Here is a 14,835-nt window from a genome sequence, read left to right as displayed (position 1 = left end):
AGAAAACCTGCAAGACACCGGTGTTGTGCCAAAAACTGATTGCTGGTATTTAAACTGCTATAAGTAACTTGTTGGGCTATAATATGTGAAACATATGTCAAATGCATCCCTCATGGATGACATAAAGTCATCTGGAGCCACAAACAACATTCGTGTAACAAGGTAGAAGCTGCGATCAGTTTTTGGCAGTGACTTTTATATAACCTTTATTTATGCAGTAAAAAAATCTCATTAACATTAAAAATGTCTTTTGTAAGAGTAAGTTGGCCAAGAGGACAGCAGCAAATATTACAATAGTTCAGTAAAAATATTTGAAGTGGGGATAAAGGAGCGGATTGGTTATAATGTCAGTACAATAACACACAGTTGTAAAGATACTTGAAAAACAGATAATTGTTTAATTCTTTATAAAAGCTCTTTGTAAACCCTGTTCACCGAAGTCTATTTACCAACATACGTACAGATGTTACACATAAAACATACACAGAAACATTGGAAATCAGTTTCTGGCACAACAGCGTAACCTCTGTAGAGGTGGTATCAATATTAATATCTCTAAAGCCTCTAAATGTTTCTGTTAGAGTGTGACCAAAGGAAGGAGCTGTGAGAAGTGTGCCTCTCAACCGGTGGCTCGCTCAGTAACGTCTGGCTGCACAGCTGAAACCTTTTTGACCCACCAACAGTCACACAGAGGCCACAAAATCTCACATCCGGGTTTCACTCTTTCAGGCCGAGTCTCTCTAAGAAATTCTAGTTTTAACTTCACTTCAAACGCTTCATCTTCTGTGAATCGAGTCCAATTAGAACAAAACTGAATATAAAGCAGCTTTAAACTCTCATCTGATCATTGTGAACATACACAGTGAGCACTCATGCAGCTTAATCAAGACTTTGGTTTTCTAAAAAAGGCATCTAAAGATTTGCATGAGGAAAAACTGAATAACACCTTTAAAATGTTCGTTTTTCCCTTTTTAGTTCGATTGTAACCTGATTAATACACAATATTGTAAATAAAACATTTTAAATAAAGAAAACTTGCCTAGTTAATCATTTACCCTGTGATTTCTTTATTTCACAATATTTTTTACTGAATAAAATGTTGTTTGTGTTATTGTTACGGCTGCTTTGATGATTTATGATTCAGTTTTTGCTGCATGTTCTCATTAAATACTGTTTCGCCTGGTTTGCAAGCAAAATAACGAGACAATGTGATTAGAGCTGAGTATCAATTTCAATTCCTACAACTGCTTCAATTCCCATTTGATCCCCGATTGGATTCAAGTTTGGAAGTCAGAAATATTCTAATTCTCCTCCTTTCTCAGGACATATCCAGAGAAGGAGCTGTGCAGTGATTGTATCGTGACGGAAGCAAAGCAGCAAAAGTAAGAGGGAAGTAATGACGATGTGTATCAAAGTAAAGCTTTGATCTTCTTTTGCTTTTACCCAGATGATGGAGAAGGAAACCGGCAGCTTCAGTCTGTGAAATGCCGGCTTTCATTCCAGACGCCGTGTCCTGTACCTGCCGTCGGGTCGACCATCAGCGCTTTGTGTTTACATCTTTGTGCGTTTACATGCTCTGCTTTGGTCTTTTAGCTGTTTGGCGCTTGTTGAAATAGTTTTGTGAAATTTAAATGTAAAAAATGAATTTAGGATTGAATGAATCGATATCACATCATTCAAAGCAACATCGATTTGAATCGGGGAAATGTTTCAAAGCCAGCCCTAGTTGTGATATCGATGGGACTCATTTCTTCAAAAAGATGGTTTGAAACATCAAATGTGGAGGCAGAGCTGTGAGTTCTAGTGTTTCCATGCTGTTTCTATAGTGTTGCTGTGTCCTCAGGAGGCTGTCCGTGTGCGATCTTTGACTCACAATAAACTGGATCCACTGAGGGTTCTGTGGCAGACACATCTGAGCTCAGTCTGCTGTCAGAAACACTGCAGCACTCCAGGAATTCACTCACACCCTTTCAGAAAGTCCCACAGGAGCCAAACAACAGCCATAAAGGCGCTTCCTGCTGGGACCCTCGGCCTCACACCACAAGCAATATGTTCACATGTCCACAAGAGGGCGCCAGTCAGCACAGCATCCACAGACGCTTGTAAAGACTGCAGAGCTGACAGCAGATCACAGAGCTGCTCTTCACAGATATACGAGCACTTCCTGTCAGAGAATACAGAAGCTTCTATATACAGATAACACTCATGAAGGCACACATGATTATTTGGAGCCCAGCTAGAATGGGATTGGCTGCTTGGAGCCCCCGAGGTCAGAGGTCAGAGCAGGGAGATGTTGTGTTTGTTCTTCTGTCCTTTCGTTGCCTTGTACCTGTGACATGTGCAGTGACAATAAAGTTGAATTCTATTCTATTCTATAATTCTATTTACTGGAGTCGGGGGCAGCAAAGATCCTGATATTTTTAGAGCAGCTAAAACAATCAAAGTTCTCCAAACTAAGATCAGAGTTCCTACTTCCTGTTTGAGTCACATCAACAGTGACTGTTTACCTGAACATGACCCACCTGGGCTCATCCCACGTGTTTAATAAGCATCATTAGTTACTGTGTTACACTCTTTATACAAACCCATCATTTCCTGTGTCTATTTCACATTAAAAGCCCTCTGTCTGATGCTTTTATTGTGAAATATTTGCAGGAAGTTGTGTAAATGAAAGCGGGAGGTGAAGAAAATCAGAAGATAGTTTCCCTCAGCAGCAGAGGTGGGAAGTATTGAAGTACAAATACCTCGTTACTGTCCTTAAGTACAATTCAGAGTTGTCTGTACTGTATCTGAGTTGTTTTTTCTGAGTAGTTCTTATCTTTACTCCCTACATTGTTAAACAAATATCTGTACTTTCTACTTCTTGGGCTCTGCTACTTCTTGTTTGCGCTCAAACGTATATTGTAAATATTATTACATTTCCTTTGTTACCGTGCTAAGTGGCTTCCCTTTACTTTATATCTCATACTTTTACCACTGTTATTTATTACTATGCTGCTTCTTGTTTTATTGCTGCTGGCCTCTGTGAGCTACCAAACAAATCTCGTTGTATAACTACAACGACAATAAAGTTCTTCTTATCTTATTTTCTTACATTTTCAAAACAGACTTGTTACTTTTGCTTTAAGCATTTGAGGGGAGTTATTGTGTCATTTCACTGCGAGCCTCCAAACATCAAACCGATTTGCTAAAGTTGCAGCACAAACTGTCTGTGTGCAGTTTGTCTCACAGTGTGTTGCAGCGAAAGGTCCAGCTGCTTATTTCACAGGGAGAGTTTGAACTGTTTCAAACTGGAGGCTTTGTTGTGTGGAAGCACAAAAACATGATGACATGATAATAATGTGACTTTATGTGGTGTATATATGATACTGTAAATACGTTAGTTGTTATTATGCAGATTATATCAGTAAGGAAGCTGAATAGATCCTGTCTGATAAACTGTGGTGAAGGGCTGGGATTAAATCCGTGTGCACTTCCTCCCACTCGATATGTCACTGAATCAGAACACGTGAAGCCACACTGACATGTAGCTCTGATTGTGTATAGTAGTTATTTCTTTTCTTTGTTTACATGATCGAAATCACTTGAACATAAACAAAGAAACAAAGACGAAGACCGCACCGGAAGGTAAAAACTACAAGTCACAAGGTGAAAACTACAAGTCCCAGCTGTGTTTAGGGAGGAGCAGTGAAAGTGAAAGTGTTGATCCTCCGTTCAGAGCAGCAGGAGGAGGAAGGTGGAGCTGAGGCAGGTGAGTGTTAACATGAATATGTTTCTTCTTATGACATAAAATAATTCCACGCTGTTCGTGTCTGTGGGTGAAACGTGAGGCCGGTCGGTCCTCTGAGCGCTGGTTTCCTGTAAGTAAAGAGGAAGTGAAGCGAAGTGCGCAGTTTAGCTGAGCCTCCATTTAGTGTGAGAGAGCAGGAGGAGAGTGAGAGCTGTGCTGAGGCAGGGTGAGTGTTAACACCGCTCTGACATTACTGTGTCTCTGTGGCGGGAACAACAGGCTCCGTCCGTGGAGGCAAAAATAATCAGACTTTGGTTTTTCAAAGGAAACTATGTCGGAAGAGACCGCGCACTCATTGGATAACGGCTTGTCAATCTCAAGTTATCAGCCAATGAGCGCGTAGGTTCGCAGTAAGACCCGCCCTTTTCACGGTATTTTAAAAACTAAAATGGCGACAGAAACTCTGTCACACGTTTCTGTTGCTCTGATATCTGATATTGATTATATCGGTAAACAGGCTGTAGCAGAAACATCAGGTCTGATCTGAAAATCCGTCAGAAACAAACTTCAAGAGTTTTATGTCTGTGAAGCCGCACGCTGATTGGATAACCACCTGTCAGTCTTAAGTTATCAGCCAATGAGCGCTTAGATTCACAGTAAGACCTTATCACGCTTTCTTTTAAACTAAAATGGCGACAGTAAAACTGTAATGTGTCCTGTAATCTATAAACATCCTGTGATGAATAATCTGAAGTCATTTTGAGCCTGACACTAGTTTCCTGTCACAGAGCAGAAGCTGCAGGCAGTTTTTGACTTTATATTTAATTTATTCCAAAATAAATCAATAAAGGTAGAAAAGAACTCTCAGTGACACTAAAATCTCTTTTTAAAGACAGATGTGATCAAGTGCAACAAATATAAGATGACACGTTTACAGATATTTGAAGTATTGATCATATGTAGAACACAGAGCAGGTCCAATAACACAGAGTCATCCTGCTCACAAACAGCACTTTGGTTTCATGAGCTCACTTCCTGCAGGGATCCTCAGCTTCTCTCCAAAGGAGCCGTAACATGTGGGCTCCTCAGCATGATGATGATCCCAAACACACTGAGTTCCTTCATCCACCTGATTATGTACTTAAATAATGTGATGGTTTTGGTGTTTTCTAAAGACTTTGAGCCTCTAAAATAACTGGTTTGGAATTTAGGGCCAAAGCTCCAACATTAGAAACCCGTCAGTGTGATGCTTCCAGTACAACAGCACCTCTGAGTGTGTGTGTTTACCTCTCAGACTAACTCCACCCTGACATCAAGAAGATGGAGGAAGAGGACGGAGCAGCATCTGCAGCATCCAGCTGTGTGTGTGTGAGGAGTGATGGGGTCACACAAACACCTCCACATTACAGTCATGGACCTGCAGCAACAAAGTTCTTCAATCATGGAGCTCAGCTGACCATGTAAGATTCTAATGATTTCTTCTCTGCAGCCGTCTGTACTCTAATCTGAGACAACTATTACTGACAGAAACCATCACATTATCCAGTTTGTGTGTTCAGAGCTGCTTCTTAGATTTTAAACAGAGATTAATCAGTAATTCATGTGATATGAATGTGATGTGTTTGTGTTTGCAGAGGTCAGAGGTCACAGTCTCCAGTATCCAGCTGTGTGTCTGTGAGGAGTGACTGGTCCAAAGACATACTTCCTCCAGACTTCAGTCATGAACCTGCACCAACAGTGAACTTCATTCATGGAGCTCAGCTGACCATGTAAGAGAGCTGCTAAGTCAGAGTTCAAAGGTTGTTTCTATAAATGTGTTCTGCCAGTGACATCATAAATGATTCCTAATGGTGGTCCGGGTACGATAATGCTAGTATTAATTAGAGATGGACTGATCCAATATTACGTATCAGTATCGGTCTGATACTGACCTAAATTACTGGATCGGATATCGGTGAGAAATAAAAAATGTAATCCGATCCATTAAATATCAAAAAACACCTCACAAAACTTGCTACACGTGTAACTCGGCTCATTTTTATTTATTTATTCATTTTTTGCCTGTCCCGTTGGGTTCTTTTGCCATCACAATTATTTTCTAAAGGCGAAGAAAGATGCCCAACGGATTTACTTTACTTTATTTTATTTTCACTTGCTAAATACGGGACAGACTTGACTGGCGGAAAGAAAAGGGAGAAAGAAAGAGGAAAAGAAAAACAGCGGGGAAGAGGAACAGGGATAAAGGGCAAAAAACAACAAAATAAGCAGACAAAAAATACATATATCGATCACCTGGATCACCTGTTGAAAAAGAAAAAAGAAAACAAGCAGAAGAAAACGAGAGCAACAGAATAAACAACATCACAATGATCTATGGGAATATGACAGTAAATATTAAATATTAAACATTATTGTGCAGCATGTAAGATCGACAGCGCACAGTGTGCTTTGAGGTAGGAGCCAAAAAGGGTGTAGTTTGTGTGTGTGGGCACCTGTGAGCATGGACGCGCTTGTTTTTAAAAGGTTCCTTCATGTAATGATCTGCTAGAGCAGGGGTGTCAAACTCCAGGCCTCGAGGGCCAGTATCCTGCAGGTTTTAGATCTCACCCTGTGTCAACACACCTGAATCAAATGATTAGTTCATTACCAGGCCTCTGGAGAACTTCAAGACATGTTGAAGAGGTAATTTAGACATTTAAATCAGCTGTGTTGGTTCAAGGACACATCTAAAACCTGCAGGGACACCGGCACTCGAGGCCTGGATTTCGACACCCCTATGCTAGAGGGTGTGGGGGGCCACTGCCCCGTCCTCCAGGGCATGAAGCAGGTATGGAGGAGATCAAAACTCCAGACATCCAGAGGCCCTCAGAACACAAGAGACCAAGGAAGACCAACAGAGGGGCAGCCGCGCCACTATCCCAGAAAGAGCCGAGGAGAGCCCCAGATGAGGCGTCACTCAACAGCTGTGGAGCAGAAGCCAGGGGGGGTTGCAGTGACGTGCCCGTGAGCTCCGACGGCAGCCAGCTGTGCCAGAGTGACCTAGCCCCAGGCCGAGAGGCCGAGGGCACCCCACCCCCAAAGTTCAGGCTCCAGGCCCCGATAAGCAGCCACCAAGGAGTGAGCTGGTGTGTACCTGGACGCCCATCCCCGGACACAAAGAACCACCAACTCACCGATGTCTGAGGGCGTCCGCCACTGGCAGGGAAGTGGTGGGGAGAGATAGGCCTCCAAACCTTGGAGGGCCTGAGATGTCCCCAGAGAGGTGGGGTCTGATACCCGACCTGACATATAGACACAGACATACAGGCACACACAGATACAAACATCCATTCCCACCCTCATGCTCTCATATGCAATTACTCAGCACACCGCCCCGACTCCGCAGCAGCAGGGAGGCCCCACATTCCAGACCCAGTCGGACGGCCAACTCCTCCTCCTAGCCCGCCCGCTCCAGCAGGCCGCAGAGAACGGGGTGTGTGAAGACTCCAAACCTCCCTCCACCCGCTCATATGTAGTGTTGATGTATGTGTGTTCTAAGGTGCATTTAAAACCCAGGAGGGCATGGAGCTACCTGCCAGAGCAGCAGGTAAGCACATAGCCCCTCCTGCTAGCCCTCAATGTATACGTGTATTTAAAATTGAGAGGTGGGCAATGACGCCAGGGGTGAGGTGTACACCCTGATGGTAATTTGGAGTCCGTGTAGCGTGCCCACCCCCAAGATCCTATATGTATGTGTTATGACAGTGTGAGTAATGTGAATGTCTAAGTTGTGGGATAAAATTGAGGCACAGGCAGCCAGAAGGGGACAGAGGGATGAATGCCTGCCCTGCACCCTGGTGACACACCTTTACCTCAAGGCCCTACATGTGTGGGTGATTGTGGTGGAGCGGGAAGAGGGAGGCAGCTGGAGATGGGGAGGCAAGGAAGGGAGGGGCAAGTGACCCCTCCCTGGGGCCAGCTCTCCCGCTGACCCCAGTAGGCACCCCCCATACTCTGCAACCCACCAGGGAAAGGGGGCCCAGGCCCATCCGGACCGGGGCCCAGTGCAGCAGCGCCGCCCGGCATCCACGTAACTTGACTCATAACCGAAGCACTCAGAGCAGTGTGCGTCACGTTGGAGCGGCTGTGTGTATTTGTAGCCTCGCTAGCAAACCAGCATTTCATCTCCGAGGAAGTGATCCAGAGAGAAGTAAAGCAAGTGTGTGAGTTCATCTCTGAATGTTTGTAAAGCATTCCCGCGTTAAACTTAACAACCGATATATGGAGCGAGTGCCTCTCTCTCTCTCTCCTGCTGCTACTTCAATCATGAAACTGATCAATGATCAGCTGATCGGCTTTTCTGTCGGGAGTCCGTCTCTCTTCTTTGTTTTTGGCCCACTTTGCACCAGAAAGAGGAAACCAGCGGCTGAACAACAGCAGCACGTTTAACCTTGATAAGCTGTCGTTAGAATTTATTTAATATTACTTTCTACACCAGGATCCTTTTCTACGTAGCTGACGGCTGGTAACTGTGCAGGGGCGGATCTAGCAAAGTTTAGCCAGGGGGGCCGATAGGGCATTAACAGGGAAAAGGGGGCACAAAGACATACTTTTCTTTCTTATTCTCATTTAAAATGTCTAGCTTTTAATAAATAATTATCTGAATCTTACACCCAAAGTTTCAATCTGATGTAAAATGTATAGAAGTCCATTACTGTATATAGTAACTGTTAAGTCTAATATACCCTAGTAAGCTATAGTGCTTTTTCCTTTGGGAAGATACCATCTGTGCAGTCTGCAATTCTGTTGAAGAAAGATGTTAAATCTATTTAATTATTCTTGAAAAATAATTTATTTCTGTGCATTTTTCTTTCACACTGCATCAAATTAAAGATGATTAGGTCGATTAAGCATCATGAGGTGGAGGGTGGGGGGTGGTTTCCTTTTTTTGCTGGGAGTTTGCAACCCTATTAGTTAGGTTGCTTAATATTTCTGCTAAGTACTTTTTAAAATACCAGAATAGGGAGGATGGTGCAGGTTTAAGTTTATTAGATTGATCAGTGTTGCTGAACTATGAAATATTTTGGGTGCAGTGTATTTTTTACACACAGGTATAACAGAATAGCTTCAGTGTTGTTGTTTATTTAAACTTGAGTATGAACTTATACAAAATGCAGCAAGATATTAAAAAAACAGTTTTATTGATTAAAAACACACTATATCGGCTTCATATCGGTATCGACAGATATCCAAATTTATGATATCGGTATCGGACATAAAAAAATGGTATCGTGCCATCTCTAGTATTAATCCTCGTAGTAATGCAATCCAAGGTAATGATTTCTTCTGTGTTGCTGTGAACGTCTCTGCAGCCGTCTGTACTCTAATCTGTGATAACTGTTACTGACAGAAACCATCACATTATCCAGTTTGTGTGTTTGCAGCTGCTTAAAAGATTTTAAACAGAGATTAATCAGTAATTCATGTGATATGAATGTGATGTGGTTGTATTTGCAGAGGTCAGAGGTCACAGTCTCGAGTATCCAGCTGTGTGTCTGTGAGGAGTGACTGGTCCAAAGACATACTTCCTCCAGACTTCAGTCATGAACCTGCACCAACAATGTTCTTCAATCATGGAGCTCAGCTGACCATGTAAGAGAGCTGCTGACTCATTTATGGGTGTTTGAAATTCTGTGACCACTTTACAATTTCAGTTTATATTTTAAAAGTGTTTTTATTTGTAGTTGCCTGTATTTTTATTACACTGTGTGTAACATGGTGGTTTATGCTGTTTGGGACTGTTTTGGTGTATTTGTGCCAGAACATCAGATAAATGATTTCATCACATTTTAAAAGAAAGTATCAGGATAATAATCTGAACTGAGTCATCAGAAAGATGGTCTCAACAGGCCACTGAGCTGATCTCCAAAGAAATGTAGAAGATTGAAGAGTCCGAGGCTGTTTATTTGTCACAGGCATCGTCAAACACGTCAACACAGTGAAATGTGCTGAGCTGCTCCTGTGACTGGACAAAACATTAGAAACAATCATTAAATGAAATAATGAAACATTGTGCAGATGTAATGTTAACCTGCTTTGTGCCACATTAGCACAGCATGTACTGACAGAGCAGTGCAAGCAGAACAACCCAAATGAGCAAAGTGATGTAAACAGAGTAAGTGAACAGAGTGAGCAGAGTAATATCAGCAGTAATGAAGCAGCAGGATCAGTGTAGCAGCGTGTGACGTCATAATAATCAGATATGATCTGAAATATGACAGTGAGACAAGAACATGATGTAAGGTCCTGTTTAAACCCTGATGGTGATGCTATGAGGGGAGCACGTTCTGATTTAGGACTTGGATGGTCTGAGGATAGAAGCTCCTCTCTGTTTGTGTCCTGATGGTGCAGAACCTTCTGCCTGATTGTAGAAGGAGCTGAAGCCAGCATTATCCCAGAGGTGAAGCTGCTCTGTGTGCAGACCTGAGGTCAGATTCCTCCAGGCTGATGTTCAGCATCTACAGAAACGTGTGGTTGTAGTTACTGCTGCACTGTGTGCTGACAGCAGATACTCAGAACAAAGCGTTGCAGAGTTGTTCTTTATAAAGATCAGTACATATACAATATGGATTATGGCAGTGAATGAACACGTTTCTGTCATTTGTTTCATTGGCTTCTTTTTTCTGCCTGTGTTCATGTGATTAATGTCTAACACATAAACAGGTTTGTAGTCAAACATCACATCATCAGGGAGGCATCATGAAACAAAGTTACTGCTGGAGGCTGAACTCAATTTGGTGGCAATGTTAAAAAATATAACTCAGATGATTTCAAACCTTTTAGTTCTTCTTCTTCACTTCTGTAAAATAAGAGAAAGAAAATCAGAACCCAGAAGGTCACTTCCTGCTGACTGAACTCTTTCAAAATAAAGCTGAAAGCTCTGAATGTGACACCGCTGCTCCACCACAGTTTTTAGAGGAGGTCAAAGGTCAGTTCAAAGTGATGGATCCCAAACTTCCAGTACATCCAGTGAAGGACATAATCAGCTCTGTGATGAAGGCTTTTACTGTGCAGTTTGTAGGCTGATCACTCTGTGTTTAATAAGACAGGAACAGCAAAGGAAACTCTGATTCTGAATTCAAACACAAGTTTCTCCACTTTGACTTTTCTCTGTGACCATCAGAGCTTCTGCACAGTGTCATCAAATCTGGATGTTTGTCACTAACAGTAAATAATTTTAGTGATAAAGAAATATGTTCACAGAGGGAGGAAGAGGAAGAGGAGTGGTGTTTGTGAGGAGGAGCTGTCCTGCTGTGCTTTGTGTCAGGACGTCCTGAAGGATCCAGTCTCTACCAGCTGTGGACACTGGTTCTGCAGACAGTGCATCTCCTCATACTGGGACCAGTCTGCTTCATCAGGAGACTCCTCCTGTCCCCAGTGTGGAAAAAGATCCAGAACCAGAGCTGGACTGCAGACGGCCAGTCAGAGCAGCTGTGTACAAAGTAAGACTGAACATCTGTCTGCTGATGGACTCATTTCTGAAAACTTTCTTGTTGTTGTTCAGACATTGAAGAGTTTTCTTTCTCTTTAGTCTCATTGTTTTTCATTCTTTCAGCAGATGTTGGTCTGCAGGAGGTTTTAGATGAACATAAGATCAGTCTGAGGAGGAGATGTGAAAGTGTGACTGAAGGAAGTGATGAAACAGGAAGTAGAACCCTCCTCAACAGCATCTACACTGAGCTCTACATCACAGAGGGACAGAGTGAAGAGGTTCATACCCAACATGAGGTGAGGCAGCTGGAGACAGCTTCCAAGATGGACGCCCTCCATGACACTCCAATCAGCTGCCAGGACATCTTTAAAGCCTTTCCTGACCAACAGAGATCCATCAGAGTGGTTCTGACCAACGGCGTCGCTGGTGTTGGAAAAACCTTCTCAGTGCAGAAGTTCACTCTGGACTGGGCAGAGGGCTTGGAGAACCAACACATCAGTCCGGTGGTTCTGCTTTCATTCAGGGAGCTGAACTTGGTCAGAGATGAGCAGTACAGTCTCCTGGAGCTGATCCATGTTTTCCATCCAACATTACAGAGCGTCACAGCAGAGCAGCTCACTGTGTGTAATCTTTTGTTCATCTTTGACGGCCTGGATGAAAGCAGACTTTCATTGGATTTCACCAACAGGAAGCTTCTGTCTGATGTCACACAGAAGTCATCAGTCAGCCAGCTGCTGACAAACCTCATCGAGGGGAATCTGCTTCCCTCGGCTCTCGTCTGGATAACTTCCCGACCTGCAGCAGCCAATCAGATCCCTCCTACATGTGTTGACAGGCTAACAGAAGTACGAGGCTTCACTGATGCCCAGAAGGAGGAGTACTTCAGGAGGAGATTCAGTGATGAAGAGCTGTCCAGCAGAATCATCTCCCACATGAAGACATCCAGGAGCCTCCACATCATGTGTAGTATCCCAGTCTTCTGCTGGATGACTGCTACAGTTCTGGAGCACATGTTGACTACAGAGGAGAGAGGAGAGCTGCCCAAGACCCTGACTGACATGTACTCACACTTCCTGCTGGTTCAGACAAAGAGGAAGAAGAACAAGTACCATGAGGGACATGAGACGAGTCCACAGGAGCTGATGGAGGCAGACAGGGAAGTTCTTCTGAAGCTGGGGAGGCTGGCGTTTGAACATCTGGAGAAAGGAAACATCATGTTCTACCAAGAAGACTTGGAGCAGTGTGGTCTGGATGTCACAGAGGCCTCGGTGTACTCAGGAGTTTGTACAGAGATCTTCAAAAGAGAGTGTGTGATCTTCCAGAAACCAGTTTACTGCTTTGTTCATCTGAGCATTCAGGAGTTTCTGGCTGCAGTCTACATGTTCCACTGTTACACCAACAGGAAGTCAGAGGTGCTGCAGGACTTCCTGGGAAAAACATGCAAGAAGTCATCTCTGGATGATTTTCTCAAGCTAATCATAAAGAAATCCATCCAGAGTAAAAATGGCCTCCTGGACCTGTTTGTTCGCTTCCTTCATGGCCTCTGTCTGGAGTCCAACCAGAGACTCTTAGGAGGTCTGCTGGGTCAGACAGAGATCAGTCCAGAAACCATCCAGACAGTCATCAACAACCTGAAGAAGATGAACAGTGATAAAATCTCTCCTGACAGAAGCATCAACATCTTCCACTGTCTGATGGAGATGAACGACCTCTCAGTACACCAGGAGATCCAAGAGTTCCTGAAGTCAGAGAACAGATCAGAGAAGGAACTCACTGAGATCCAGTGCTCAGCTCTGGCCTTCATGCTGCAGATGTCAGAGGAGGTTCTGGATGAGTTTGACCTGCAGAAGTACAACACATCAACAGAGGGACGACTGAGACTGACTGCAGCTGTGAGGAACTGCAGAAAGGCTGGGTGAGTCCAGATGTGATCATTAACATCATTAATTAGTGTAGATTAGTAGTTTAGTTCTTCAGATTTACACAGTATTAAACGACTCTCATTATTTTGAAATTCTCAAATAAAATGATATTTTCTGTTGATCAGGAAGTGTGTGTGATCCTGCATTGGTAGTGGCTCAAGAGTTGGCAGTTCGTCTTGTAATCGGAAGGTTGCCGGTTCGAGCCCCGGCTCCGACAAGGCTCTGGCAAGACACTTCACCCGTTACCTACTGGTGGTGGTCAGAGGGCCCGGTGGCGCCAGTGTCCGGCAGCCTCACCTCTGTCAGTGCGCCCCAGGGCAGCTGTGGCTACAATGTAGCTTGCCATCACCAATGTGTGAATGGGTGGATGACTGAACGTGTAAAGCGCTATACAAATACAGGCCATTTACTTACATCTACATGTAGTACCTGTGTTGTGTGATTAGGGGGCAGTATTTTAAATCTGCTGCTGCTGTTGTTGGTCATTCAGATGCTCCTGTTAGAGAGAAGACAGAAATAAGAATCTATGAAGAGCTTCTTTGTAGTGAAGTGAACTCTAATGTTAAAAACAGTGACAAATATCCAGAGCAGTCACCGTCTGAGCTTCTCCTCTGACTACAGACCAAACTACAGACAGAGTTTAGTGGCATAAACATGGTGAGTGAGGATGAAGGTGCTGAGGAAGACTCTGGTTTAGTGTGATGCACTGACGTCCCTGAGTGACAGAGCTGTGGTTCAGAGTGAGGGCTCAGAGGTGAACCAGCTGTGCTCTCTTACTGCCAACAGTGGGACAAACTGAGTGAGAAGACACTGCTGACATCTGGACTGAACATGTGTCAAATATGTGAGCTAACGCTGATGTCACAGCAGCACATGGATTCACTCTCATTCCTGTTGCTGCTCCTAATGACAAATGTCTGACTTCATGTCCTCATTAATCACAGAGCTGATTGTTCAGTGTTTAGTTGTTGCTGCTGAAATGTCGTCCCTGTTTTCTGCTGATGGAATTCACTGCTGTGTTTTTTGCCAAAGACAAACTGATCCATGTCAGTTTATAACAATATTCAAAGTGAACACAGGTTGCTGCTGGACACAGACAGGTAACATCATTTTGACTTGCTGTCACCTGGATCTGGAGTCCTAAACACTGAAGCCCAGAACAGGAAAACAAATCTTTTTCTGCCAACTAGTGATAAACCTGCAGACTAATGGCTCAGAAAGCTAAAATGAGCCAATCATTTCTTTGTTTAGTTGAAATCGATCTGATATCAGCAGCTCTGAGTTCATTCATCATTATTGTCCAGTGGTGAGATTTCTGCTCCGTTTGGTAACAGTCAGCAGGTTTTTCCTGCGTGTGGACATGAACAGTCGTACCTGACAGCAGCAGGTAGCAAACAGAGATCATCTTTCCAGCTGGAACTCTTCACTGAGCTGAACTCATTCAAAATGTTCTAGATTCAAAACAGGAAACAGTCCGAATGTGTTTCTTCACTCTGAGTCTAGATCAGATCTCACTGACAGACTGTGGATATTATGGAAGCCTAAATGTGACGCCATCTTCCTCCCTCATCTGCAGATTAAAGCCAAACAAAGATTCTCATTAAAAGTCTGAAGGTCTGAGAGAGACTGAATCATTGTGTCATGTTGAACACAGTAAGAGGAGCTGAAGCACAGATGTGAAGAGCAGATGTTCATCAGATTATGACGTCACT

General features: G+C 43.5%; 1 protein-coding gene across 10 annotated transcripts in view; it reads left to right on the top strand.

Annotated features, from left to right (window-relative positions):
- Nucleotides 1–3,545: 3,545 nt before the first annotated feature.
- Nucleotides 3,546–14,835, top strand: part of LOC109199432 (NACHT, LRR and PYD domains-containing protein 12) — a 28,738-nt gene continuing 17,448 nt past the window's right edge. For 3 of the 10 annotated variants that reach the window (XM_025905293.1, XM_025905292.1, XM_025905297.1), the window contains exons 1-6: nucleotides 3,547–3,751; nucleotides 5,025–5,190; nucleotides 5,365–5,499; nucleotides 9,227–9,361; nucleotides 10,973–11,211; nucleotides 11,325–13,116. In XM_025905293.1, the coding sequence (XP_025761078.1) occupies nucleotides 5,051–5,190; nucleotides 5,365–5,499; nucleotides 9,227–9,361; nucleotides 10,973–11,211; nucleotides 11,325–13,116 (2,441 nt within the window). In that variant the 5' untranslated portion in view covers nucleotides 3,547–3,751; nucleotides 5,025–5,050. The other 7 variants (XM_025905294.1, XM_025905299.1, XM_025905298.1 and 4 more) reach the window with 7 other exon arrangements.

This window comes from Oreochromis niloticus, linkage group LG3, assembly GCF_001858045.2.
Source record: "Oreochromis niloticus isolate F11D_XX linkage group LG3, O_niloticus_UMD_NMBU, whole genome shotgun sequence".
NCBI lineage: Eukaryota > Metazoa > Chordata > Actinopteri > Cichliformes > Cichlidae > Oreochromis > Oreochromis niloticus.
This window is presented reverse-complemented; position numbering and strand designations above follow the sequence as displayed.